This window comes from Drosophila ficusphila, unplaced genomic scaffold, assembly GCF_018152265.1.
Source record: "Drosophila ficusphila isolate 14025-0441.05 unplaced genomic scaffold, ASM1815226v1 contig_286, whole genome shotgun sequence".
NCBI lineage: Eukaryota > Metazoa > Arthropoda > Insecta > Diptera > Drosophilidae > Drosophila > Drosophila ficusphila.
The window spans coordinates 3,906,564-3,932,127 of NW_025064189.1; the positions used below are offsets into that span (position 1 = coordinate 3,906,564).

Here is a 25,564-nt window from a genome sequence, read left to right on the forward strand (position 1 = left end):
GGCGGCAGCGGAGTGGCAATAGCAATCGTCACCGAGTTGGGAAAGGAATGTGCGCAAACTCGCTGCCCAATTTGCTTGCCCATCACGTCGGTTTTAGCGAACGCGCAGCGAAATGAAAATGAATTTCTTCATATTTTTACCAAGTGCTTGGTTGTTTGTTTACTTCTTTTCGCTTTCTGTTGACGGATGAGTAAGGCAAAATTATTGCAAGGAATTTGCTAGATGGTATCTATCTCAAAAGTTCAAGGAATTCTAAAGGTAGCTCATGAAGTAAATTGTGTGTAATCAGTTTGCTTATTAATGCAAATGTGGTTCACATCGAAATGTGTTAAAAATCTACAAATACTTTTTTAATTGTCTTAGTAAATTTGGTAAAAGATAAAAATGTTTTGTATTTGTATTAATTTTTAAACCACTAAAAAGTTTAACTTTGTAATGCTACATAGAAATACGAAAAAACTTTAAATTAATATTATATTTCTTCGGTATAAGTATGAAAAATGTTTCCTGGCAAATCAAATTGATCCCAAGAAATCGATCTTTCTGTTTTTGTATCTGTTATTTCAGTTAGCAACTCCAGCACTCCCTTTCTTTCTCCACCCCTTTTTGCGTTCGTATTTTTCAGGTTATGCTAATCTCGGCTTGCAATTGTCTGGCATAACAATGGCCAGCTCGACGGGCCGGCGATAAAGCACCAGAAGGCACCACCAAGCCAACCGCTTTGGCACTCTGGCAGCCACATCCCACATAGAATCGCACTCGGGACTGGTCTGGAGTTCCGCTTTGTGTAATAAGCAAACATCGATTGCGATTGCGCAGGCGCACAGATCGTACATACACGTATTGTAAGCAGGGGTGGGTAAAAAGGGGGTTCATTAACAGTAAATAAATTATGAAACACTTTTTGAGGTTGCTAGCTTAAAAATAAACTCTACCTATTAAACATTCATTACCCCCTTAAAATCTTTTTCCCCTACACCCCTGCTTTTTAGAAACAAACACAACTGTACTTTTAATAGTGTTCGGTTTGTGTTGTATTTGCCGCCGTTATGGTTATTTGTCAGCAATTTTTAGCATGATTAATGAATGGGTCGATCTGGCGACATAACTCCCCATAACCCCCTCTCCTTCCGCTTTTGTTAGCCGAAATTCTTGAGTGACTTTTAATAGATTTCAGTCTATTTCCATTTCGGTTGAGTTCCTTGGCAATATCCGGGCTGTGTTCGGTTTTACCAACGAGCTCCAAGCGCCAACAACATCTGTGGTACATATCTCTCATGGGATCTCGACTTACTATACTATGTACTGCTCTGGGGGTAATGTACGCCTTATGGCCAGCAGGCAAGTGACAGTTCTGCCGCCGTTTCTCGTTTCTTTTTCTGTTTCTGCCAGTGCATTGCATAACAAGCGATACAAGAGCAATAGGAGCACTAACCACATTAAGAAATTGCCTGGCAATTATCATGCAGGGAACCAGTTCCCCGGGCAAACTCCGTTTCGATCGGGTCTTATCGCCGCCGTTTAGCACCAAACTCAATTTCGCTTTTAATTAGAGACATTTCAGCTGATCTCAGACTAAGCGTAATGACTAACAATTAAACCGTGCTTAGAGATCAATTACTTCGGGGGTAAAGAAACACTTGTTGACAGTCTTATAAACGTCATTACTTTTCTGGCTTGTTCTTTGGTTAATTACCTCTGTCTTCTCGGAGTTTCCGAGTCATTCATTAATAACTTCTGATTTGCCACTATTGTTATTACTATATGGTTAATTGGCCGCGAAGGTCGATACAGATCTGACGGAAGAAAATATGATGTGATATAAATCGTTTATAGAAATAATAATTCAGGAAGTGGTTATTGGAAGTCAATTGGAAAAACAATCAAGCCAATTGGAAGCAAAGATAAATAGGTAAAAGTTAAAAGCGTTTTTTATTTAAAATAATTTTAGTCACTTTGTTATAGAAATTCCTAATTTATTTTTCTTAAAATTCCTTAAATGGGACAACCTTTATTATACAAATAATAGAATACCATATATGTCGCGTAGAGTAAATTTTGTAATATTTTGGTTTTGTAAGCCATTTTTTTTATAATGATTTGCATAAATATTATAAACAAACTTTATCTAAAATTTGGTTTAATAGAGGACACAATTACATCTCTAACTTTGATTTTTAATTGGTGGTTTCTTTATGATCATAAATCACATATCTGAGACGCTTTTAATTATATTTAGATTTTTTTATTAAGCTAACTCGTTATGCATATAATAAAAATGTCAATTGTGATATTTATTAGACGAGAATAAAAAGTGAGCCATGGTTTTTCAGCTAAACTAGTCAACCTACTTTTCAACCACCTACTAACGTAATTCAAAACTGAGCGCATTAACTTGTCCATAAACTTTAAGTACAAAGGCATTCCGCTAACGGCCCAGACACCTCGCAATACTCAAAATTAGTTGACCATTATGTTACGTGAAATTGAATATTTTTTGTGGGCTAGAAAAGTGCATTGCTTTTGTTGTTATAGTTGCTAGCCAAGCCCGATCTGTCGGATCTGAGGTGTAGTTGCCAAACACTCCCGGGCCGCAAAATGATCCGACCTGTCCCGTTGGCACAGTTCACTCAGGTGTCAGAGTCAGAGCAACGGACACTCAGAAATCTCATTCAGATATAGTCGGATATATAGTTGGGGCTTTGGCTCCAGCCAGAAGGAGCATTACGCAAATGGCAATCGGTGAGAAATGTGCTGCAGCTGCGGCAAGTGGAGCGGCTGAGTCTGAATATAAAATTCATTTTCTTGGCCCCCCAGAGTAATTACGCTCCACTTCGACTTGGACTAACTTGCTGCTGCTTTGGGGTGCCTGCTGCTGCCACTCTGGCGGATACTCAACGAGTGAATGAACGAATGAACAACAGGTGGCTGGCGACCAATTGGCCAGTGGCCACTCGCTAAGGTCAGATGTGTCCATCAATTGGCGGCGGCGGCATTCTCGGCACAGAATTGGTAGTGCTGCGTCAGCGGATGCCTGACTTGGTTCCACAATTCAATTTAATTGCAATAACATTGAAAATAGCTTTGAGATTCCAAAGCAAAGATTGTGCGGCCCGTGGCTCCCACTAACCCAGTGAACTGAATCGAGGATTTTGGGTGGAGTGCACCAGACGATTGCAACAGAGAGTCGTTGGCTGCAACCCGTTTGTGCCGCAGATGCAACAATTTCCTGGTCGCGATAAGCCAACCAATTGAATTCAGTTTGGGCTCCACTTTTTTTTGGGGAGTGCTGACCAGGGGACCCCAGCGAATTGTTGTGTAAATATTTACTCCGCTAAATGCAAATCATGATTAATTTACCAGACCTAAAGCCACTATATTCCCCCGCTCTCCGCTCGGCTGACATTTGAGCACTTGCCGTCCGTGTTGCCTGTCAAAATACCAAACGACATTCTAATGAGCTCGTGCTCTCGGCTCAAGTGTTCTAGTTTGCCATCAAGCTGAATCTGCAGCCGTTCGTGAACTTTTCCAGCGGATGAGATGACAGAGCGCCAATGGAAGCCTTAAATATCACAATCGATGGCAGAAGCCATGCTACCAACTGCAGTAAAAACGATAGTATTGAAGAGGAGCCAATAATGATCAACTTTTAATACGGTTAATAAACTAGGAGCTTCAGCAGAATGTTTACATTTTATTATAGTTAAATATAGGTATTAAAAACTGCTCGTGTTTAAAGTTTAGTCTTACATACTACAATATTATTTTTGAAAGCTTTTAAAAAATTTCGCATTTATTTAATGATGATCGTTTTCCGAAAAAATATTTTTTTTATATTATACAAAAATTTATTTGCTTGACTTTGATGTTTAACCATAACATTTTAAAGCTTTTAAAAATGTTAATTTAAAAAAAAATTAGTTCTTATTTTAAAGCTATTATTTCGATTTGAACTGTTAATAAAAACAGCTATGCCTACATCTCGATTCTCACACACTCGGCAAAAAGCTAGTTTTTTCCTGGCAAATTCTCAGACTCAGATCTATGTTATCTTAGACATAGACGTAGTCAACTAATTTCCACGACATAAAAAAAAACTGCAACAATTAAATTGGCAAGTGTGAATTTCCGCTGACCAAGAAACGAAAACAGGGGAGCCAAAACCAAAAAAAAAAGAAATAAAAATGCGACGCTGTAAAACCAACAGCATTTCGCGGGCCAAAACTGCGAGTAGTCAAGGTCGCAGCGGGCAAATGTAACACTGGCATAAATTATGCTACTTACAATACATAAAAACAATTGCCACTACAGAGACAATTTGCAACTGCTCTTGGTCTAACGGTACGAGCGAATCGCAATAAAGTTGCAGCAGCAACATCGCCGGCAGAAGCAGCAACAATTACAATTACCACCGCCAATTGCCGACGATTGCAGACGAGCATCGAGAACGAGCATCTGAACGGCGACAATCACTGAGATATTATAGTATATATAGTATTATACCAGCTAGAAAAAAATCAGGTACAACCTTAAGATAAGCTCTCTGAATGAACACATGAGCAGTTACTCTTCAATTAATTAAGGCACATCAGCGATGGGAAAAATCCGAGAAAGAGGTTAAAACAAGTTAACAAAAGCTGAAAACATAAGCAGATACTCTTTTAATAACTAGGGTACATTTGCTATTGAAAAAAAAAAAAAATTAACAAAATAAGTTCATATGTCCATTAAATTTTTAAAAATAAAATAGGAACCTGTTTAACAACAAGTTCAGTTTATTTAAATAAGAACTAACCGATTATATAGTTATAAAATAATCATATCCTAGTTTATTGCTGTAAAACAAAATAATACAATATATTATTTGTAAACGTATTAAACCGAGCTATCTTTAGTTTAAAAAAATGTTTACAATACCGAATATAATCAACAAATTACAAAACCATCGGAAATTCGTTTTTTGAATTACAAGATTCCATTGCAAAAAAAACCTTGGGCCATATGCAGCAATTTGTGATTTTAGTACTCTAGGCTCTGTTTCTTTCTAGGATCATAATGGGACTTACGTTAGAGCATCCCCATGGCAACGTGGAACGCCTCGTGTGGCACCTCATTGAACCCAACCGTGGCAGAGTTCAGCGCTTCGGATTGGAGGGGGTCGATGAATGCAGTGTCTCAGACACGAAGCGATTGCTGCGGGTAAACAATGCGCCGCTTGACAAAACTCTGTGCGAAAAAGGCAGACAACTGCAAAAACAACAATTGAAATGAAAACGAAACGAAACGAAACGAGGTGCAATTACAACGGCAAAGGCTGCAGACTGCAGACTGCGGATGCAAACCCAAAGTTCCACAACATTGAAGCCTCTCAGCAGCAACGGATATGGCGATGGAGAGCATCTGCATCTCCATCTGCAACTGCAGCGGAATCCGAGGCTGCAGCTGTTGTTGGTGGTGGCTAGGTGGCAAGTGAATAAAAGCCACCTCCACTCCATCGAGTGGCATCAGTTGCAAGCAGCTAACCACCTAAGAGCCACCACCACCACCAAGGATTAAGCCACCCACAACACAATGAAGCTGGTAAGGATTACGAGGATTTAACGCCAACCAAGAACCCGCTCAAGGATATTCTATGAACCCGCAGATACTGTCGCTACTGTCCATCTGCTCCTTGGCGGCAGCTCGTCCTGGCTTCCTGCACGGCCACCACCACCACTACCCGGAGATTCCCTACTATCCGCACCACCACCATGTGGAGCCACTGCACTACCACCTGCCCGCAGCCGTCTCCCACCAGAGCTCCACGGTGGTGCACAGTGTGCCGCACCACATCATCAAGCCGGTGCTGCTGCCGACGGTGGTGAAGACGGTGGTGCACCCACCCATCATCAAGGCCTATCATCCTGCCCCGATCATCAAGGCCTACCACCCGTTCGATCCCTTCCATCTGCACCACCACCATCACGACTTCCACGATTACCACCTGCACTAATCGACGATTGCCGCTGACTGAGGATCGATATTGATAACTGACTACCGATAGCGATAACGATGACGGGAATATTGCAACCTTTGTATGCTGTGTATGTTTGCGTGTGTCGATTGTTAATACCTAAAGTCCAAAACGAAGTTTCGCTGTAAGCTGCTAAATATGCTAATCCATCTATAATACTGTACATAAAGGATACAATATCTAGATACATTTTGTTTTAAATTGGGTTAAAGGAGAACTTAAGAGGCGTGAATTTTCCTCGGTTTATTAACAGAAAGCTTAGCTTAATTAACTTATCAAAGTGGGTACCATAATTTTACTAAAAAAATTTAAGAGAAGCACAGCAGAACTCAATTTATTTAGTAGCCAATAGAACTGAATAAAAATGTATTTATACATTTAATTGCATAATTATGGTACGACTATTGGTAATTAATCTTCTTATCTTCAAGTGCGAAATTGATACCGAAAGTGACGTCAAACGAGATGGGATGTGTCTGCCGCGAAACCGCACGAAAAGCGCTTCCGCCACATCGAGGAGGTGGCATAATTAGCCGGCATCGTAATTAACCGAAAAACCATTCGATACAATCGAAGGGAGATGGCACATTTCCCATGGTGACAACACACGTTGCCGCTACATGTGGCAACCAAATGCTTTTTCTGTGTTATGCAAATCAGTGCATAAGCAGATGATGAATGTCTATGCAAGCGGGACGAAAAGCGGTCGGTAGATATTGGCCAAGAGAGGTGATAAATAGTTGCTATTGCCACTGCACTACAACCATTGCTGCTAGCCATTTTCCATTGTGATTGCACAGTGAACAGGGTCTGAAAACACAGCCAGAAGGGTTCCGTATCTATTTCAAGTTCAAGTCTACTTTGCTTTTGCAATTGGCTCGTCGTTTTGCATAAGCCAATGCAAATTGGTCCAGTTTTATACCCACACGATACGAGTATATTCGCATTCGGAATTAGCTTAATCGGCAAACATTGCCATAAAACCAGTCAAATGCGGTACTCAAACATTTAATGAGACATAAACATCAATTAGATATTGCCCATTTGCAATATATAAATAATCCGAGGGGTTGGGCAAATACATGGGAGTAGTTTAGGGGGTTTTATAGTTTTTCGGTACCCCTCTGTTTACTCAAAAAACAAACACTTCCTTGTTTGGTGCATTAAAATCAAATCAAAACCAAAATCAATCAGCAACTACCAAAGCGCTAACCCTGAAAACTTTTGCACTTTTTGTTTTGGCCTGTCTTTTCATCGACCAAATTAGCCGCAAATCGGTTATTGTTTAAGCCAACATTTCGGAGTGGTTCGCTGACCGGCAAACGAGGCAAATAAATAAAATAGTAAGTAAATAGATTCGGCAAGGTAACTGCGGCTTTTGTATTATTTTAGAGACACGTGATTCGGTAGCTCATTAAAGGTAAACAAACGAGCCAATAGCCAAAGGGAAAATGATTTTTAGGCTGAGATTAAAAGGTGGGGTTATATTTTTAATAGAAATCGATACGATTGGTAGTTAGCAGTTATTTAAAAATGCTAGATAATATTTAACTTAATTTCTTTAAAGAATATTATTATATATAATTATTTCAAGTTGAATATAAGTATTATTTTAACTGAAGTTTCATATAATAATTCTGGAAAATTATCCTATAATCTTTTCTGAACATTCGAAATCAATTTGCTTGCCAAAAAAACACGTCCTTCCCCAGAAAGTTCTTCTGATATGCAAATATATTTCCTGATTGTTTCCGAATGACGGCATTGTAATAACTCACTGCCCCCGACAACGATCATAAACTGTGTCTGATGTGCTGGTGTCGCCGTATTGCACAAGACAAAATCGGTTTAAAGAGACAATCTCTGTCGATTGGCCGAGCCCCGGGGCAAGTTGGCTGAGGCTAACCAACTCGGCTACCAACTGCCCGCTGGCGTTGTTGGCCAGTCACATTAATCAACGTTTCGCCAAGTTGGGAACTTAATTTATGCAAGCCAAAAGTGCAAAGAGCAAGCCCCTTTTCCCCGTCGGCTAAGCCGCTTCAGTTGATTCTTTTCCTGGGCTCACATTACATAGAATATTTTCCCCCTGACATGATTCTATTTATTTGTCTGCTTAATTGTGCGACGCATGCAACAGTGTCAAGTATACGCCGCATAGCCCCAAGTGAGATTTCGGGAGGGAATCGAGGGATTGAGGGGTTGAGGGGTTGAGTCCACTTAGAACATGTCTCGCATTGCATAAATCATAAGGCGGCGAAATCGAATCGAATCAGATCGCTTTGAAGTGGCCAGTCAACTGAGGTAGAACCTGTGCGAATGCACTGGGCAAAAAGCATTTAAATTCGTAAAAGGGAATAAATTATGACCAAGTAAACCATATAAATAATTTTGAATTACAGAACATTCCATTAATCTTATTCTTTTGTGGTTTTTAGTGAACTTAAAGCTTATCTTGAACTTAAGTAAATAATTCTGTGATTCTTAAACAACTGAGATATTAACTTTGGGTAAGCAAGAAAGAGATGTATTATTAAAATTCTAGAAGGAACAAAATGTTAATCATACTTACTAAGCAGACTAAATCAATGATATATCATTTCAGTTTAGAATATTACTTTGTATGATAATTTGTTACTGTGTGGCCGGTGTAAGACGAGAACCTGCCCCCGGAAGGGTTTGCATTCGGCTCGTTTCTGTTTGGTTCTATGTGGCTTAACTTGGCCTTAAGGCTGGAAATGTGGAAAATGTGTTTGTTGCCGGGCCAAATGAGTGCAGAGTGCAGAGGCGTGTTGGCGACCCATTTAGAGAGCGTCGACTGCACTGCACTACCGATTAATCTGTATAAATAGGCAAGTCCGGAGTGCAGTTCTATGTCAAATCGTTGCAAACCATCGACAAAACAAAATGTTCAAGCTGGTGAGTGACTCGAAACAAACAGGCAAACAAAAAGGATTTTAATTTAATTAATTCCTTTGCCTTTTCCCAGTGCGTCTTCGTTGCTCTCCTCAGCCTGGCTGCTGCTGCCCCAGCTCCTGCTCCCGTGCCTGCTCCTGCCCCAGGATTGATTGGCCCCGGACTGGTTGCCCCCGGAATCTGGGGACCCACCGTCGTTGGAGCGCCCCTTGTGGCTCCCGGCGTTGTGAGCGTTGTGCCTGGTGCCATTTCGCATGCCGCCATCACCCAGGTGCATCCTTCTCCGCTGCTGGTCAAGAGCGTCCACGGCTTGGGCCCAGTTGTGATTGGTTAAGAGCCGCCGGAGATCCTGCCACCCATGTATATCTCACCCACACGCCAGCCATTCAGCTCCTGTTCAACCCAAGCATTTTCCCGCGGAATCACTTCGATCACGCATCCCGTGCCCTGTTTATAGAAGGAAAGAAAGCAAGTCCAGCAATGAGAACAAAAAATCACAAAAAAATGTTTAGACACTAAAATACATTCCAAGCAATAAATTACCTACCATACTTGTTATAGTGAGCGAAAATGATATTGGTTTTTTCATTTAAATTGGTTTCTAGCTCTGCCCAAAAGTAGGCATGAAAGTTTTTTAAGCTACTGAAGGTAAGTATAAGACTTTTATAAGAAACAGGCAAGTCACAGAAATTTCTTACTAAAAAAATTACCAAAATTATCAATTTCAATTGCTCTCATAGAACTACATTAACTTATACTTATTCTAAAATAAATATTTTTAAATACAAAAAAGTTTTATCAAGTTCAAAAACTCTACGAATTTTCTGTTTAATGAAGCGTATTATTTATATTTGTTAGAATACATATATTAAATTGGTCCAGTACTAAACGAATAATTATGAAAACATTAAAAAACAGTAACACATAATTATTTACTAAAAAACAATGTTTTTTAATATCTTTAAATTCAAAAATTGAAACACAATTTTTTAACTTGTTATGGGGAAACGAAAAACATTTATTTAAACGAAAAATCGGTAATACTGTATCACATTTGAGTTCTTAGTGGTGCAGGGAGTAGGCCAGAGGAGCGGAGTGCACCACCGACTTGACGAGGGGAGCGGAGTGGACCAGGGGCACGGAGTGCACCACCGGCACGGAGTGAACCACTGGGGCGGCGTGGACAACGGGAACGGAGTGGACCAGTGGGGCAGCGTGGACAGCCACGGCGGGTTGGGTGTAGGTGGTGGTCTTCACAATGGGGGCAACCACGGGCTGCACCACCGCCTTGCTGTGCACCTGGGTGATGCTCTGGTGGGAAACAGCGGAGGGAGCAGAGTGCACCACCGATCCAACCTTAGCCAGGACGGGCTCGTGCACCACATGGTGGGTCTCGATGAGTCCGGCGCTGGCGGTGGCAACCAGGAGAGCGATGACAGCAACCTGAATTAGAACAATATGAACTTAAAGATCTTCCTCTAAATTCAAGATCCTCTTTACTTACGAATTTGAACATCTTGATTGGGGTTTTGGTTGGTTGTTTTTGGGGTGAACTCAGAGCGATGACTGATGCTGTTGGAACCTGGAGACGAGGCTTTTATAGCGAGTAGCCAACGCAGGCTAAGGGCTCAAACAGCCGGAGACTTCGGCTGCCGAAGTTGTCCACCTTGAGGCGCTTTTGATAAGGCACGAATTAACTTCAAACTTCGGGCTCCAACGATCTGAGCTTTTAGCCATCGGCAGCTGCAACAGCGAGAAATCATAATGAGCCGACTTCGACTCGAATTTGGCTTTCGATCTGATCAAAGTGGTGGGGTCATGCAGGGGCGTAATGAAGGTCAGCGGTGGGGCTTTGAGCATCGCATTCGTGGTTCTATATAAGTTGGGTTCGCGGTTCCCAAACATCATCAGTTACTCAACGAATCTTCCCAAGCAAACAAGCAGCTCCCGCTCAAAAAACCAATTAACAAAATGTTCAAATTCGTAAGTTACTCAGGGAATATTATCCTTTGGAGCTGGAATAACCAAAGGTTTTACTTTATAGATTGCTGTCATCGCTCTCCTGGTTGCCACCGCCAGCGCTGGACTCATCGAGACCCACCATGTGGTGCACGAACCCGTCCTGGCCAAGGTTGGTTCGGTGGTGCACTCTGCTCCCTCCGCTGTTTCCCACCAGAGCATCACCCAGGTGCACAGCAAGGCGGTGGTGCAGCCCGTGGTTGCCCCCATTGTGAAGACCACCACCTACACCCAACCCGCCGTGGCTGTCCATGCTGCCCCACTCGTCCACTCCGTTCCCGTTGTCCACGCCGCTCCAGTGGTTCACTCCGTGCCGGTGGTGCACTCCGCTCCGGTGGTGCACTCCGTGCCCCTGGTCCACTCCGCTCCCCTTGTCAAGTCGGTGGTGCACTCCGCTCCTCTGGCCTACTCCCTGCACCACTAAAGCAAATGATTTGTTTGATTGTTAACCAATTGTATGAAAACTAAATAAAATTCACAAAAGTATTATTGATCCCTAAAAACCAAGGAATATTTATTATTGAAAGGGGGAAATTCGGTGCAAAATATTTAAAAAATATTTAAACATATTACTATTAAAACCAAAAAAATAAAATAAAAATAAAATGAAATACTTAATTAGAAATAGATGGAAGTTTTCATAACTAAACCCATGTTTTAATAGGTTTTTATTTGTTTAGAACATCAGTTAACAGTACTTTATTAACATTAACAATTTAAATTTGAACTGCCTGAGAAAATTGGTTGTAGAAAAATTGCACAAATACTAATACAAATTTATTTTTAAATAAACAATGTAATTTAAATATGAGTAATATTTTATGCAATGCCAATAACTGTAATCTGCCAAGCGCAAACCTTATATATATTTTGGTCTTTAAATTTCAAAGTTCTCTGCCCAACAAAACTCTTATTCATTTTTTAAATGATAAATAATTTAAAACAATTTATTCAAACAATAACAAAAGCAACAATAATGCATGGCTAATGCCCCAACATAAAAGGTTTGCCGTTGTAGCAAAGTTCAGGCCGAGGAGACATCCAGTAGGCTGAGGTTAATGTGGGCAGATCCCTTGTCAAACTTCGATTTTGAAACCAGAGTTGGTGGCCAGAACAGTCGGAAACTTGGCTCACAGCAGGAAATGTCAGATTATGATGTATTATATTGATTTGGCAGGCCTGAACAAAAGCAAGGGCAACGATAACCAATGAGTAGAGCAGCTGCAAATTGATTTAAAATGTTATTTATTAATGAAAATAATAATAATAAATTAATGAGGTAGATAGTCACCATTCTGTTCATATTGAGGCAGTTGAAATTGGATCTAGTCTTAGTTTGAATTCGACTCTGCGGAACTCCAGTAAGAACTCATGACCCACTGAGGCCTAGGCATCGTTTATATAGCCAAATTGTCAATTGATTTGGCAAAATGACAAATGACACGCTCAATTTAACGAAGGTCTTACAAACAGTTTTGGGTTTTTCAGATCACTGATCCCTAAAATATAACAATTTAACCTAAAGTGAAATCTACTTCAAATCAAGAGAGACATAACAAAATTCTAAACTTTGTTTACGAATATCTAAACAAAAGAAATACAATCAAAAAATAATATTTAATAACTATTCCCTTTTTGCATCTTAATTCACAAAAATGTATCCGTTTAAGTCAAAAACCTTTTTAGTAAAATTGTAATAAAAATGTTAATTAGTTAAATGAGGGTAAATAACCTTTTTATCTGGATTGTACATAATTAATAATACTGTGAAATTGATAATAATCGTCAAAAAAAATATATGTATTTCGGTTGTAACGATTGCATTAATTTATGTGTTCATTTAGCCTAAAGCGGTGGGATGTAGTAAATTAATAAATTAAGTCAACCCTTGCTTAAGTTTAGTAACTTGTGTCCCAACACACATTATATAGCTTGTAGTGGTAATAAAAAAATATTTACCAATAAATCAAAACAACAACTCGTTTATCCCTTCCTGCGATGACTGATTGAATTGTACGAACCACGACCATAAAAAATAATCGGCACTCCATAAAATTACAGCGACCGCAAATTAGGATTTACGAGAGCGGAGACCGAACCCCGAAATCGAGATATGTGCATAATTTTCTGGGTATTCATTTTCCACATTACCACCGCCAGATGTTTATCTTAAGTACGTGTAACTGTCGCTCGATCCAAAGTCGACGAGCCCCAGAAAAATCCAAAAAAAAAAAAAAAAAAGACAATGACACAGACGGCAAAAGACAACAACTTGCAGCTTGAAATTGTGGGTTAAGTGCGCGTGGGGCTTGTCCGGCGGATAACCTTGACATAGGGACCGAGGGACCGAGGGACCGATTCCAAGTCCGAATCTGAATCTGGGGTCTTTATCTGTCACTCGAGCGGCACTTAACAGCTGCTGCAGTCGGTAGCCAGGTCTTTACCGCCTGGCCATGAATCACTTGAGAAGCCGCAGCCATCAACTGGACGCCTCGATGTTGCAATCGGATTCGAATTCGGATTCAGACTCGGACTTGGACTCCAGCTTCAATTTGAATGCAGGCGTACGCATATAATTTATTGCGCTTTTGTTTGTGCCCCGTTTAATGAAGGGCAAATTCGAGGGGATTCGAGGGGTTCTGATGTGGTTCAAGTTCGGGAAACTGCTGCTGGTCAATTATTCTGCATTGGTTTCCTAGTAATTTTATTTAATTAAACATGTAAGCATCCTTTAACTAGTTTAAATCCTTCAATTGGTATCTAAAATTGATTTCGCATTTGGCTTAAATAATTTCATAGTACATTTCCATTTCTTGCTCTTTGAACTTCTTAATATAGAACACAAAATTGATTGGTCATTTCTTCTCAATTTATTTATAACCACCTCAAGAAGTATTCCACGAAATAAGGTTATTTATAGAACGACTTTTAAGCTTTTCAGAGCTTAACTTCTATTTAAAGCAGATTTTTTCTTCTCAGAATAACTAATCAAAGAGATTTTAAGCCAAACTAGGCTTAAATCTAAAATTTGCCACCAGCCTTTAAAAATGTCATAATTGTATTGCTAAAATTAGTCCTTCTTTCTGGGAATTGCATGACTGTGCCTTTGAAAAGGTCACGTTATTCTTAGCCCAAGTGGTTAGTTCATTACCCAGGAAAGGTAACATACTACACACACCTCCTTCCATCTTTTGTAACCTTTGATTATCTGCACATCTCCTGTCAATGTGACTCATGTTATATGAGCAACGCTCATCAGATTGCCATCGATGGTATTTGCACTTCCACATATTGGCGCACTCATTCATTAGCGTTATGTGGTAAAAGGTCACATAACGAGCACAGGGAGATGCATCCCCAGGAACCCACTTGAGATACATCCTTGCGGGAGGGTGGAGAATGTATTCCCAAGATGTGGATGCAACTCAATTACGCCGGGATCAAGTGATTGTGAAGGACGATGTGGTGTCCCCGGGGCGAAGTGCAAGGATAACCCACGCACTCAGCTCGAATGTTTCAGTCGAGACTGCCTCATTTGCGTAAGCGACCGCATCTAAGGCCAATTACTTGGCCCATTGTCGATTGATTGGCCTGGCTTGTTTCTTTATCCCGACTCGACTCGACTCGACTCGACTTCCTCCTCAAAGTCACCCACACACAACCACAGAAAAAGCCGCTGGAACCTAGGTCAGTTAACGAACTGCGTCTTTGATAAGCGCTTAGAAGTCGGAGGAGAGCCAGCTACAAAACAAAACCCGAATAATTGTTTTATTCGAAACCCAAACCGGTTCGGGGCTCAAGTTCAGCCAAGTACTTAGAGACAAGCAATTGGGCTTTGGACCAAACTAGGCAACTATAAAAGCCCGCCGTTTGGCCGGTCATCATCAACAGTTGCAATCGATTCAGCAATCAAAGCAAACCCCCAAAAACCAAACCTCAAAAAATGTTCAAATTCGTGAGTTACCAAGGATATTTTTTATAGAAGTGTCCTTTAATTGGATATTCCTTCTGCAGGTTGCCTTCTTTGCTTGCCTGGCTGTGGCTGCCGCTGCTCCTGGTCTGATTGCCGAGACCCACTCGATTGTCCAGCCAGCGATTCTGGCCAAGACCGCCTACGTGGACACCAGCGCCTCCTCGGCCATCACCCACCAGAGCAACGTGAACCTGGTCCGCAAGGTGCCAGTGGTCTACTCCGCCCCGGTGGTCCATGCTGCCCCAGTGGTTCATGCCGCCCCGGTGGTGCATGCCGCCCCGGTGGTTCATGCCGCTCCTCTGGTCAAGACTGTGATCCCAGCCGCTCCCCTCATCAAGACCGTGGTGCCAGCTGCTCCTGTGGTCCACACTGTGGTCCCAGCTGCTCCTCTGGTCAAGACCGTCATCCCAGCTGCCCCACTGGTCCACTCCGTGCCTTTGGTCCACAGTGCCCCAGTTGTCTACTCCGCCTACCACAAGTAAATCGATTGAGAGCGTGTTGACTTGGTTATGATACAATTGTTATACGAAAAAAATAAATGAGAACAAAAATGTATAAAAATTAACTACTGTTTTTTATTCCTTTTTTCGAAAATTATATCGTTTGGTTTTAGAGACTGTCGCTCGAAAGGACTCCTTAAAAAAAATTTATTTTATAAAATACCTGAACTTATAAGTTTATACTTAACGTGCTATTAGGTTTGTTTAAAAAAGTTATTTTTTTATACAATTTTTTAAATGATAGTAAGCTAATAAGTAATATAATAAAATATTTTTGTCGAATTATAAATTTTTAGTCATGTTTAATGTTATTATTATTATTATTATTATTGTTATAAAAACCTCAATTTATCTGTTTCTAAATGGCCAATGTGAACTTTCTAAAAAGTAAATTAAAAACTTTTAACTAACTATCTTTCTTTGTAAAGAATTTCCTGGAATAGTGCACTGCTCAATCTTTATTACTTATTTAAGATTATAAATATACACATTCGGATTTTCAAGCAAGATGTGTGAAAAATAATAAAAATGTTAATTGACCTGCATAATTTATTTTCGTCGACGCCTCCGGCTTCATTGCGGTTTTGTTATTTCTTCTTTTTTTTTTTGAATATTTGCACTGAGCTACCGATTCGAGCACGCCGATAAATACTAATGAATATCATTCAAATAAAAGTCATTCAAATTGATTATTTAGATGCTAATTGGATTGGATCAAATCGATCAGCTATTCAAAGTTGACTTTTGCCAAAAACTGGTCCTTTTCAAGCCCCTTAAATCTGTAAATTTTACCATTTACCATTTATATTAAAAACAATTCGATTTATTCAAAGAGGCAACCATAACAATCTGTTTCAACAATTTTTTAGTGGTGGTAGACATGGGCCAGTGGGGCAGCGGCGACGACAGTCTTCACCACCGGAACGGGAGCAACCACCGGGGTGATGAAGGTCTTCTGGTGGTGCACCTGGGTGTGGCTCTGGTGGGAGACGGCATGGGGCAGGGCCTTCACCACGGGAACGGCGGCAACATGGTGGACAGCGGGAGCCACATAGGTCTGGTGGTGCACCACCGGCACGGTCTTCACAACGGGCACCACTGGGGCAACATGCTTGACCACTGGAACAACGGGAGCCACATGCTTCACAACGGGAACCACTGGAGCATAAGTCTTGACCACAGGAACAGCGGGAACCACAGTCTTGACCACCGGCACCACCGGAGCCACAGTCTTGATGACGGGAACAGCGGGAACCACATGCTTGACCACCGGAGTGAGCACCGCCTGGTTGTGGAACTGGGTGAAGCTCTGGTGGGAAGTGGCCACCGGAGCACTGTGCACCACAGCACCCACCTTGGCCACAACGGGAGCCACCGCCACGTGGTGCTCCTCAATGAATCCAGGAGCAGCAGCGGCAATGGTGGCCAGAGCACAGATGGCAATCTGCAGTTAAATAATAATTAGATCCTATAATTGATCCTTATATCCTTTAAAAAAATACTCACGAAGCGGAACATGTTGAGTTGGTTGGGTGGTGGTTTTGGTGGTTTGTGTGGTGCTGTAAAGTCGACGAGTGACTGTTGCTGATTTGAAGCTGGGTCTACGGCTTTATATGGCCAAAAAAATTTGCCAGCCAACCAGCCGAAATGTCCTTCAACGCAAACAACTAACGAGCAATTGGCAAAAAAAACTCGTTTGATTTACATTGAACTTGAACCTAAGCGGCAGGCAAAACATCTGCGAACCCCAATCAATTGTCGTTAGGCCCAACAATAACCCAAAGATTAATACGAGGCACTTATTGTTAGTTCAGGTTCAGAGCCCAAGCGAAGGCCTTCGTCGATTCGCGATGAAATGCAATTTATTCCAAACACAGTGAGACAAACCGAACGAGTTGTTATAAAAGACACATTTCGAGGGCCCCGCGGATCCAGTTCGAATTTGAATCCCAATGAAAGCTTAGATGCGACATCGCTGGTTGAGAAACGAGTGTCCTGGTGGGTGGGGGAAAATGGATCAGATTTGAGATCGGAAACACGTTGAATTTGGTAGAAAAAGAACTTGGTTTTGTTGTGGAACTAAGTCAGGTGCTGCACAAGGTTCTCGTCATCCGACCCAAAACTGTAGGGCAGATACTCGAGTGGCGGCATCCGCAGAAAGGGACCCACTCGGTAGGTTCGCGATGAGGAATTACCGATCATCCGGTTCTCCGTGTCCTCGTCCTGGGTGCTCATCGATGAGTTCAGGCGCTGGCTGAACGGACTCACGAACTCGAAGCCCACGCCCAGGCTGGCCATCGCCGGGTGTCTGAACTGGGCGCGCCACGCCTGGTTGCAGTTCTCGTTGAACTCCAGCGAGGACTCGTCGGCCTCCTCCTCCAAAAAGTGCAGGTGGTGCATCATCATCGCCGCTCTGGGCACCGGCATCTGGCGACGATTGCTGTCCGACATGATTGCTGCTGTTGTTTCCTTCAACTTATCGTTTATAGTTGTGTTTATTGGAATGGATCTTTGAGGGTTATGTCGCAGCCTACTGGGTGGAAAAATATTACAAGTTTGCAACTACTTTTGATTCAAAATTTGACAACTTTATTATGTGGGTTGACGTAAATTCGAAATGGAAAATATTTTAGATTTATAAAAACCAAAAAAAAATATTTATACGGGTAACTTTTTTATATCCAAATTATGTGCATAATGTTACATACTGAATTGATGACTTCAAATGTATTTAAACTAGTTTAAAATATTCAAAAAAAATGTTTTCTTTTTGTAATTTTGTTAAAATGTTGCACATGAATTTTAACATATTAAAATAGCCCTCTGAGACTTGGAATTTTTTCAGGAGAAAGACATTTTCAGGAAATTTGAAACAAAATACTGTATATACGCAGCCTTTATTTTCACATTTAACTAGCTTAAACTACGGCACTCCATGGCCTAACTATTAGGCACATAAACCGGACTCAGATTGAGTTGCTCGTATCCAGTACCGTCCTCCTGCGTGGCTTTTGTGTGGAAGGTTCGATTGAGGTTGGTGGGTTCCACGTAGCCCAATGCCCTTCCCATGGGCGCGATGACGAAGCGGGTTTGAGCCTGCGAGGATCCTTGATAGGAGACCACCGAAGGTGCAGAGTCAATCAGGAGACGAGGCGCCTCCGTTGCCGGCTTGGCCAGAACCAAAGCCACGGAGATTACAACCAAAAGCATCTGAAAGTTGAAAGTATAGATTTAATAGAGAGATTATATGGTGTACAGAGTAGGTCGACTTCTTATAAGAAAAAAAAAAAGAAATAAATTAAAATAAAGTTATTTATATTGAAACATCTCATCAAGTTTTATTTCTTATTCAGACTGTTTACGTTTCGCTCAATGGGCTTGTTTACCGGCAAAAAAAAGTGAGAGCATTAATATAAATTAACACATATATGTATAACCAGTTCGTTCTTACAACTCTCAAAAACTATCGAAAAATCAAATGAGAACTTGGTGTGTATTTAGAGAGGTTTTTAGTTACCGAAACTGAATCAGATAATTATATACCTACGTGGCTTAATTTCCTGTTTTAAAACTATCACTTTTATTCAATTTTTAAACTTTGTTTGTGAACTACTTCTATAACACGATTTATAGAATATGGTTTTGTAGATACTCTCCACTTCTAGGATATTTATGCTTCCTTGTATTCCCTGAAATCGACCCACCCTTTTGGAGATTGACCATCCCACTCACCAGATGCCGCATGGTAACGATCAAAGCCTAATTTGGTGATTATGGAGACGGCAAGCCACTGAGAACACCGCCGTCGAACTGCGATTGCGGTGGGCGGATCGAATTGAAGATTGGAGCTGGAGGTTCCCCTTTCAAGAAACAAACACAAAGCGGAGCGAGTGGCAAAGTCAAACTGAAGTGCTGTGTGAATTGCTGTGCCATGAAATCACGGTGGAGCAGTTGCTGGCTAAAACCAGGGGCGTACGTGGAGCATGCCGAGGGATTGAACTTATAGATACACCCCCACTCACTCAGCCCATGGAATAATGCTCGATCTGCGATCGAAGCGTTGGAAACACGCGCGCAGTCGCGGTTATCTTGCAATTGTGGGAGTGTCTCAACTTGGACGCAGCTTTACGTAAAGAAATAAACCGAAAAAAAAAAACTAAAATCAAATATAAATAAATACCGAACGCCGCAAATATTGTAGTAATAGCACCGCAACAACAAAGCCTACAACATGCGACCGCGTCTGCGCAACTCGCTGAAGGTTGATCCACTCCACTTCTCACTTCGCACCTCCACCCCTCGCCCACCGCACCACCAACCACTGTGGTTGGCTTGTTTGCTCTGTCTGCTACAATACCCAAGCGGGGTATTTGCCTATGATTAGAAGTTAGCTTTTCACCAAAAACTATTATATAAAATGTTTACGAAAAAAAATTGTATTTTTGTGAAATTTGATAAAAAGTACATACAGTACACATTTTAGAACTTAAAAGGCAGAAAACAAATTTTTACAAAAAATTTAAATACCTTAATGATCTTACCAAATATTAATATTAAAACTATTAGGACATAAATATAAATCCAGTACTAAAAATACATTCATTGATAAGAAAAAATGCTAATTTTAATTCTATTTACCTAGTTGCAGTGTTAACTTAATAATATTTTCCGAATTCAGATTTTAAAAATTATGTGGACAATTATTATTTTTTTTTTTTTTACTATTAATAAGTGTCAACATTTTTATTAGAATTAGAGCAATGACTTGGGTAAACCATCAGTATATAATTTATATATTATATATTTTCCGGCATGGAATTCTTATAAATAGTGTATTTAAAGCTGCGGGGTAAATATTTACTTACCACTTGAGGTTTCAATAGTTAAAGTTGCCATCGTGGCTTCGCACAATCGCCGGCAATCCGGCGATGTTGAGTCAACCAGTCAGTCGGCCATATGATTCGGCGATTAGCCGGAGGCGCGTACGTACCAAATAATGGAAGCTCTATTGCTCTAAGTGCACGCAGCTCATGAGAGGCTGTCGGATCGGAGTACTTTTTGATTAATTAATTAGCTGCATACAAAATGGCCCATAAATCTTGCTGCGACAAGACAGGGCGACCCCTTGGTCAAGGAGTCCTCTTGGCCACGTCCACCACCGCCGGCTATAAGTGGCAGCTATAAATGGCAGCGGCAGATGTCTAACGGTAATTAGTTGACCACTCAAGTGACCATCATGCACATCACAGTGAGTAATCTCCTCCTCAAAAGCGAGTGTTGAGTTCTTCCTGACTTTACAGGTTGTTTTCCTCTCAGGTTGTTTTCCTCGTATTCACCTGGGCTTTTGGCCACAGTCACGCAGCAACGACAATCCTCCATGCCAACGGTCAGTTGGCCAGTGCGATTTCCCACCAGAGTTTCACCAGGTTGTCCTCGGCAGAGCCACTAATCCTCCAGCCCCAAAAGCAAACCCATCAGCTTGTTGTTCCCTCGGCGAGGATTATCAATCAACACAGAGCAGAGGAGCAGCAGGTCAAGAGATTTTTCCAGGAGGAGCAGGTGGAGCAGATACCGCTCATTTCCAGCCAGACACCCGCCCACCTCACCTATGCCGCCCATCCGGTGGTGCACCAGATGCTGCCCAGGATTAAGCCTGTGCGGAACATAAGCTACGACTCCCTGGTGCCAGGACCTCGCAGCCTGGCCACTAATCACAACCTTTCACCAGTTTAGAATGCGGATTAGGAAGGAAAAAAGCAACCAGTCGTGTTATGTCATATATAATAATATGATCTAATAAAATAATAGCTTGTTAAATAGTGTAATGTTAAGACCACTTCATTAAAACCAATCGCAACTGCAGACAGGAAATGGAATCTTCATATAGAACGCAATCAAACACTTTTGTTATATACAGAAAATGTCAACATGCATTGTTAGTTTTAAAGCCTACTAAACTATACCAGTATTATAAATCCTAATTAATGTATAATATAATATATACTTTAAGATTCTCTAAAACCCTATAGCTCATAATGTCCTACATTTTTTCCCTTAACAAACTATTCGTTTTTATATTTTACACTCACCCACACACACAAATGTAGACACCCAATTTTCTCTTGTCAAAATTTTGTATAAGCAAATTCCGTTTATAGTTAATAAACTTTTAATTCTAATTGACTTTTATAAAAAAAACGCAACCAAAGGACTCTCAAAAATCGAGGAAAAGGAATGAATGCCCGGCTGATGCTAAGGCAGCTCCCCAGCCATTTAATCTTTCGCATCCTGCACTATTCCTTGATTTCCCACCAACTAAGGGACGAACTGGGATTCAGTGCAGGATCCTTAAGGTTGAAGAGATGTGGTAACAAGGCTCTGGAGTGGCAGCCCTTTGCCTTTTGGCTGACCAACTTGTTGGTAAACTACTCGGGCGATATTCTGGGAAATCTGCTTTTGGGGAGTCTTCCACTGGAACCACTCTGCAATACCGCGGATATTATACTCAGCTCCTTTATCTGGTGAGATATTATGGGTTTTGGAACATATAATTAAATATATAATAAAATGTTTATATATATTAGTATTAATTCATTTAAACTTTTAACTAATTTATCAATAAACTAAAACTTGTATCCAAGTAGGTACTGCATATTTTATTGTCCCTTTGAACTGGGAAACGTCTTAGCCGGCACAATGGCCTTCCGCATCCTGGCCACCGCAACGTCGACAATCAGCCAGGTTCAGCTCATCGACAAGGGAGTTCACTTGGCAGGACAGGTGTACGGAAATGCTCCGGTTCCCATGTTGGTGGTGGGCACTGTAATGGGCAGTGGAGCAGAGATTCTGAAGCCGGTGGCGAGTATTTTAATCAATAGATGTCAGAACAATCAGATGGCGTACATTAAGCTAAGCAAGTAAGTTAAAATGACAACACTATTTCATATTCAAAAAACAGAAAAATGGCCTTTTCCAAAAACGGAACATTTCCTAAAATTGTTTTCATTTTTCATAATGAAAATATATAAAATTAATAGAAAAGGTATAGCTTCCTTTCTTTTTGTTTAGTTATTTTTTAGCAAAACTTTTTGTTTTAATTTTCTGTTTTCTTACCATAGCACCTCAAAGCTGGCGCTGTTCATTTCGCTCCTCTTCATGCTGGAGATCTACCAGAGTCCCCTGATTCTGGGCCTCAACCGCCACCAACTGATAATCCACACTTTAGTGTTGACCACAGCCCTTAAGTTCCTGTCATTGACCTATCGAACGAACCATTTTGTTTGGCTTTTGGAGCGCCAAATGCAGTACATCTTATTTGGCGGCCTCTCGAGGGATTTGGGCAAATTCTTCGAACGCCTACCGAATCCAGAAACCCGGCGAACGTGGGCGTTTTCGGAATTCGATTGAAGCTCTCGTGGGGATTGCGCAACCGTACCCCCATCCCCATCCCTTCCAGATTCGAGGGGGTGGTGATGGGGGGGCGGTCTAAGCGGCTTATATTACCGCCCGTCCAGCCAAGCGATTGGAGAGCTGCAACAGATGTCCCGCTTGATCGGGTTACGTATGCTAATCAGCTTAGAAGCTTCCGCGAGTGGACAGAGGAGGTGCCGGGTTACGGCTACGGCCACGGGTTAGTGGATGGATATGGATGCTCCAGAGTGCTCGTCCAGCTGTACCGTGAAATTACTGGTTGAGAATAAAGTACTACATTCAAATGAAAACTAATAAGCTGAGCATTCTATTAATTAAATTTAAGGTTATGCATGACTAAGCAATTAGAAGTAAAAAGAAGGATACTACAATATAGGTTAATATGTTAAACACAACAGTTGAAAGCATCCGTTAAAAGTGTCATTAAAAATATATTTATATATTACATTTTTATACGTAAGTGCAGAATTTTACTTTATCAAATTTTCAATAAAATAGTTACCTCCGACATACCTTTTTTATACCATAGTACATAGACTCTAGTTCCGACCGATCAAAATGTCAGCCTGTCGAAAAGCTTGTCCCCGTAAAACCAATAAAATAAATGTGAATCCGGCCAAGAAAAATCCATCGGCCATTATATCGATCCTCTGTCCGGATAAAGAGAAACCAAAGACAGAGAAAATGCCTAAGAAGGAAACGAAGCCGGTTTTTTTATTAAGTAATTATAAGTAAAAAGAAGGGTACTTTATTATAGGTGAATATGTTAGACACAACAGTTGAAAGGACGCGCTAAAAGTTTATTTATATATTTTCCATTTTTACACGTAAGTGCAGAACTTTACTTTATCAAACTTTTAATAAGATAGTTGCCTCTGACTGCCCTTTATTTTTAACATTCATTCAAAATATTCATATTCAGACTTATCAAAATGCCAACCAGTCGAAAAGCTAGTCCCCGCAAAACCAAGAAATCAAATGTGAGTCCGGCCAAGAAAAATCCATCGGCCATAATATCGATCCTTTGTCCGGACAAAGAGAAGCCAAAGACAGAGAAGAAGCCTAAGAAGGAAAGGAAGCCAGAGGATCCAGAGCTCAAGGATTGTCCCCGAACGAAGGGCTACAAGTCTGAGGCGGATAAGAGGACCTATCTCGAACAGGAAGTGATTCCCATTCTGATGGAGGGTATGTTGGGATTGGCCCGCGAAATGCCAAAGGATCCCATCAATTATCTGGAGAAGTTCTGGCTTTACAATAAACACAAGTGCGACATCGAGCTGCCTAAGAATATTCTCTAATATATGTTAAAATGTAACCCAATCAAATTTCAAATCAAGAGCTGATTAAATGTTTCTGGTTCGGTGTTTAGCTTAGCCAATGATGCATTTTATTGGGCAGCGAGGCGGGAAGAGATTTTGTTTGAATTAAAGGGCTATAAAAGCTGATCTTCTGATTACAAACTGCATCATTCATTCGTCAGTTTGCGGATTCAAAGGAAGTCTAGAGAAATGTCTCGATTGGTGAGTCTCCTCTTCGAGATAAATTTAAACTTTTTAAATAATTTATATTTATGAATGTGTTACAGTCCCTTCCCGTCTTGGCCATTGTGCTAGTTTTGGCTGGAGCTTCGCAGGCGGCCAGCTTGGAGTGGCCCTCGAATCTGGTGGCCCTCAGTACTTCCAAAACCTCGCAGTTGATTCCCATTGCCAGCGAGGATTCGGTTGAGTTGGCCGAAAGCAGTTCGGGATCGGTAGTCTCATCGGGCAGCCAACCGGAGGAGCAATCCGAGGAGGAGGAGGAGCCGGTGGCCCAATCCTCCAGTGGCACTGTGGATGCCATCGATGCCCGTTTGGTTTCCTCTGCAATTCCCGTCTCCGTTCCACTTCCTCTGATCCTGGCTGCCCGAAATGGACTCCGCACCGTGCTGACCATCCAGGAGCCAACTGTGGCCAAGGTGGGTGAGGTGGTGCAGCACGTGCCCACCGCCATTTCGCATCAGAGCCAGACGGTGGTGCACGACCACCGTCGGCTGGTCACACCCATTGTGGCTCCGGCGGTGCGCACCACCCAAGTGGTTCGCCAGCAGCCACCGCTTGTGTGGACCGTCGCCTCCGATCCTCGAGTGGTCCTCATCCGCAACTAAGGATTCAAGCCAAAGATCAAGAAGATGAACTCGCCAAATCTATGATACTTCTACTCTTAATTCCCTTTCTGGATCTGATCGCCCACAAAACTCTTTCTCTTCTCTGTCTTCTTTCTTCTGCCATTTTCTGTAGAATTCTTTTGTAGTGTACTCTTAATAAAGTTTTCGCAAATGCATTTCAAAAGGCTTTTAATACTGAGATATTACTAAAAACACTTTTATGAACTTACAGAATTAAATAATAAATTTATTGAAATTGTCTCCTTAATTTTTTTCCATTGCTTGGTATCGTCTTGAAGTTTATTCCTTGACCCATCTTATGTAAAATGATTGTCCTGCATTTTGCGTATTATGAACCCATTGCGTTTTCACTTGTCTGGCATGGATTCGTTGTGGGGCGTTGTCGGTGCGACAGGAAATCAATAAAATAAACACTGAGACCGGCCCACGACCACAATAAATATGCCACATCCGCCCCCTCCTGTTTCCACTGAGACTGAGACCGAGACTCTCCGATTGTGTGCAATCAAGATCTCTGGAGGATTAGGCAGTCACAGGGTCTGGGTTAACGC

At 41.4% G+C, this 25,564-nt stretch overlaps 13 protein-coding genes and 1 long non-coding RNA gene across 16 annotated transcripts; 9 read left to right on the plus strand and 5 right to left on the minus strand.

Moving 5' to 3' along the window:
* The first annotated feature begins 2,512 nt into the window (after positions 1 to 2,512).
* Positions 2,513 to 3,726, plus strand: LOC122319901. The gene is made up of 2 exons (XR_006245374.1): positions 2,513 to 2,742; positions 2,818 to 3,726. It is a non-coding gene; the product is annotated as an uncharacterized LOC122319901 (long non-coding RNA).
* Positions 3,727 to 5,632: 1,906 nt separating this feature from the next.
* Positions 5,633 to 6,198, plus strand: LOC108089541 (histidine-rich glycoprotein). Its single transcript, XM_017187878.2, has one exon. It carries the CDS (start codon positions 5,633 to 5,635, stop codon positions 5,990 to 5,992), a length of 360 nt encoding a protein of 119 aa, XP_017043367.1. The 3' UTR covers positions 5,993 to 6,198.
* A 2,612-nt stretch (positions 6,199 to 8,810) lies between these two features.
* On the plus strand, positions 8,811 to 9,497 carry LOC108089544 (neuropeptide-like 3). The gene is made up of 2 exons (XM_017187881.1): positions 8,811 to 8,929; positions 9,000 to 9,497. The coding sequence occupies exons 1-2, from the start codon at positions 8,918 to 8,920 to the stop codon at positions 9,258 to 9,260; spliced, it is 273 nt and encodes a 90-aa protein (XP_017043370.1). The 5' UTR covers positions 8,811 to 8,917; the 3' UTR covers positions 9,261 to 9,497.
* On the minus strand, positions 9,228 to 10,491 carry LOC108089539 (A-kinase anchor protein 14). Its single transcript, XM_017187875.2, has 2 exons — positions 10,431 to 10,491; positions 9,228 to 10,369 (listed from the first exon to the last, which is right to left on the minus strand). Exons 1-2 carry the CDS (start codon positions 10,440 to 10,442, stop codon positions 9,989 to 9,991), a joined length of 393 nt encoding a protein of 130 aa, XP_017043364.1. The 5' UTR covers positions 10,443 to 10,491; the 3' UTR covers positions 9,228 to 9,988.
* A 338-nt stretch (positions 10,492 to 10,829) lies between these two features.
* LOC108089337 (A-kinase anchor protein 14-like) lies at positions 10,830 to 11,448 on the plus strand. The gene is made up of 2 exons (XM_017187518.1): positions 10,830 to 10,909; positions 10,971 to 11,448. The coding sequence occupies exons 1-2, from the start codon at positions 10,898 to 10,900 to the stop codon at positions 11,367 to 11,369; spliced, it is 411 nt and encodes a 136-aa protein (XP_017043007.1). The 5' UTR covers positions 10,830 to 10,897; the 3' UTR covers positions 11,370 to 11,448.
* Positions 11,449 to 11,929: 481 nt separating this feature from the next.
* Positions 11,930 to 12,287, minus strand: LOC108089338. Its single transcript, XM_017187519.1, has 2 exons — positions 12,237 to 12,287; positions 11,930 to 12,166 (listed from the first exon to the last, which is right to left on the minus strand). The coding sequence occupies exons 1-2, from the start codon at positions 12,246 to 12,248 to the stop codon at positions 11,930 to 11,932; spliced, it is 249 nt and encodes an 82-aa protein (XP_017043008.1). The 5' UTR covers positions 12,249 to 12,287.
* A 2,539-nt stretch (positions 12,288 to 14,826) lies between these two features.
* Positions 14,827 to 15,483, plus strand: LOC108089336 (A-kinase anchor protein 14). The gene is made up of 2 exons (XM_017187517.2): positions 14,827 to 14,900; positions 14,960 to 15,483. The coding sequence occupies exons 1-2, from the start codon at positions 14,889 to 14,891 to the stop codon at positions 15,398 to 15,400; spliced, it is 453 nt and encodes a 150-aa protein (XP_017043006.1). The 5' UTR covers positions 14,827 to 14,888; the 3' UTR covers positions 15,401 to 15,483.
* An 800-nt stretch (positions 15,484 to 16,283) lies between these two features.
* Positions 16,284 to 16,936, minus strand: LOC108089367 (larval/pupal cuticle protein H1C). The gene is made up of 2 exons (XM_017187543.1): positions 16,925 to 16,936; positions 16,284 to 16,862 (listed from the first exon to the last, which is right to left on the minus strand). Exons 1-2 carry the CDS (start codon positions 16,934 to 16,936, stop codon positions 16,284 to 16,286), a joined length of 591 nt encoding a protein of 196 aa, XP_017043032.1.
* Positions 16,937 to 17,217: 281 nt separating this feature from the next.
* On the minus strand, positions 17,218 to 17,963 carry LOC108089331. 2 transcript variants are annotated; one of them, XM_017187511.2, is made up of 2 exons: positions 17,614 to 17,963; positions 17,218 to 17,413 (listed from the first exon to the last, which is right to left on the minus strand). In XM_017187511.2, the coding sequence occupies exons 1-2, from the start codon at positions 17,867 to 17,869 to the stop codon at positions 17,379 to 17,381; spliced, it is 291 nt and encodes a 96-aa protein (XP_017043000.1). In that variant the 5' UTR covers positions 17,870 to 17,963; the 3' UTR covers positions 17,218 to 17,378. The 2 variants fall into 2 exon arrangements, with proteins under 2 accessions (XP_017043000.1, XP_017042999.1); XM_017187510.1 differs by having other exon boundaries at positions 17,218 to 17,954.
* A 271-nt stretch (positions 17,964 to 18,234) lies between these two features.
* On the minus strand, positions 18,235 to 19,306 carry LOC108089356. The gene is made up of 2 exons (XM_017187533.1): positions 19,151 to 19,306; positions 18,235 to 18,628 (listed from the first exon to the last, which is right to left on the minus strand). The coding sequence occupies exons 1-2, from the start codon at positions 19,160 to 19,162 to the stop codon at positions 18,359 to 18,361; spliced, it is 282 nt and encodes a 93-aa protein (XP_017043022.1). The 5' UTR covers positions 19,163 to 19,306; the 3' UTR covers positions 18,235 to 18,358.
* A 1,093-nt stretch (positions 19,307 to 20,399) lies between these two features.
* Positions 20,400 to 21,154, plus strand: LOC108089322. The gene is made up of 2 exons (XM_017187500.2): positions 20,400 to 20,666; positions 20,735 to 21,154. The coding sequence occupies exons 1-2, from the start codon at positions 20,655 to 20,657 to the stop codon at positions 21,149 to 21,151; spliced, it is 429 nt and encodes a 142-aa protein (XP_017042989.1). The 5' UTR covers positions 20,400 to 20,654; the 3' UTR covers positions 21,152 to 21,154.
* Positions 21,155 to 21,652: 498 nt separating this feature from the next.
* On the plus strand, positions 21,653 to 23,133 carry LOC108089321 (trimeric intracellular cation channel type B). Of its 2 annotated transcripts, none has more exons than XM_017187498.2 (3): positions 21,653 to 21,939; positions 22,060 to 22,335; positions 22,537 to 23,133. In XM_017187498.2, exons 1-3 carry the CDS (start codon positions 21,653 to 21,655, stop codon positions 22,823 to 22,825), a joined length of 852 nt encoding a protein of 283 aa, XP_017042987.1. In that variant the 3' UTR covers positions 22,826 to 23,133. The 2 variants fall into 2 exon arrangements, with proteins under 2 accessions (XP_017042987.1, XP_017042988.1); XM_017187499.2 differs by having other exon boundaries at positions 22,063 to 22,335.
* A 258-nt stretch (positions 23,134 to 23,391) lies between these two features.
* LOC108089650 (protein dpy-30 homolog) lies at positions 23,392 to 24,222 on the plus strand. Its single transcript, XM_017188019.1, has 2 exons — positions 23,392 to 23,676; positions 23,772 to 24,222. Exon 2 carries the CDS (start codon positions 23,782 to 23,784, stop codon positions 24,145 to 24,147), a length of 366 nt encoding a protein of 121 aa, XP_017043508.1. The 5' UTR covers positions 23,392 to 23,676; positions 23,772 to 23,781; the 3' UTR covers positions 24,148 to 24,222.
* Positions 24,223 to 24,266: 44 nt separating this feature from the next.
* LOC108089649 (retinin) lies at positions 24,267 to 25,168 on the plus strand. The gene is made up of 2 exons (XM_017188018.1): positions 24,267 to 24,369; positions 24,435 to 25,168. The coding sequence occupies exons 1-2, from the start codon at positions 24,358 to 24,360 to the stop codon at positions 24,990 to 24,992; spliced, it is 570 nt and encodes a 189-aa protein (XP_017043507.1). The 5' UTR covers positions 24,267 to 24,357; the 3' UTR covers positions 24,993 to 25,168.
* The last annotated feature ends 396 nt before the right edge of the window (positions 25,169 to 25,564 follow it).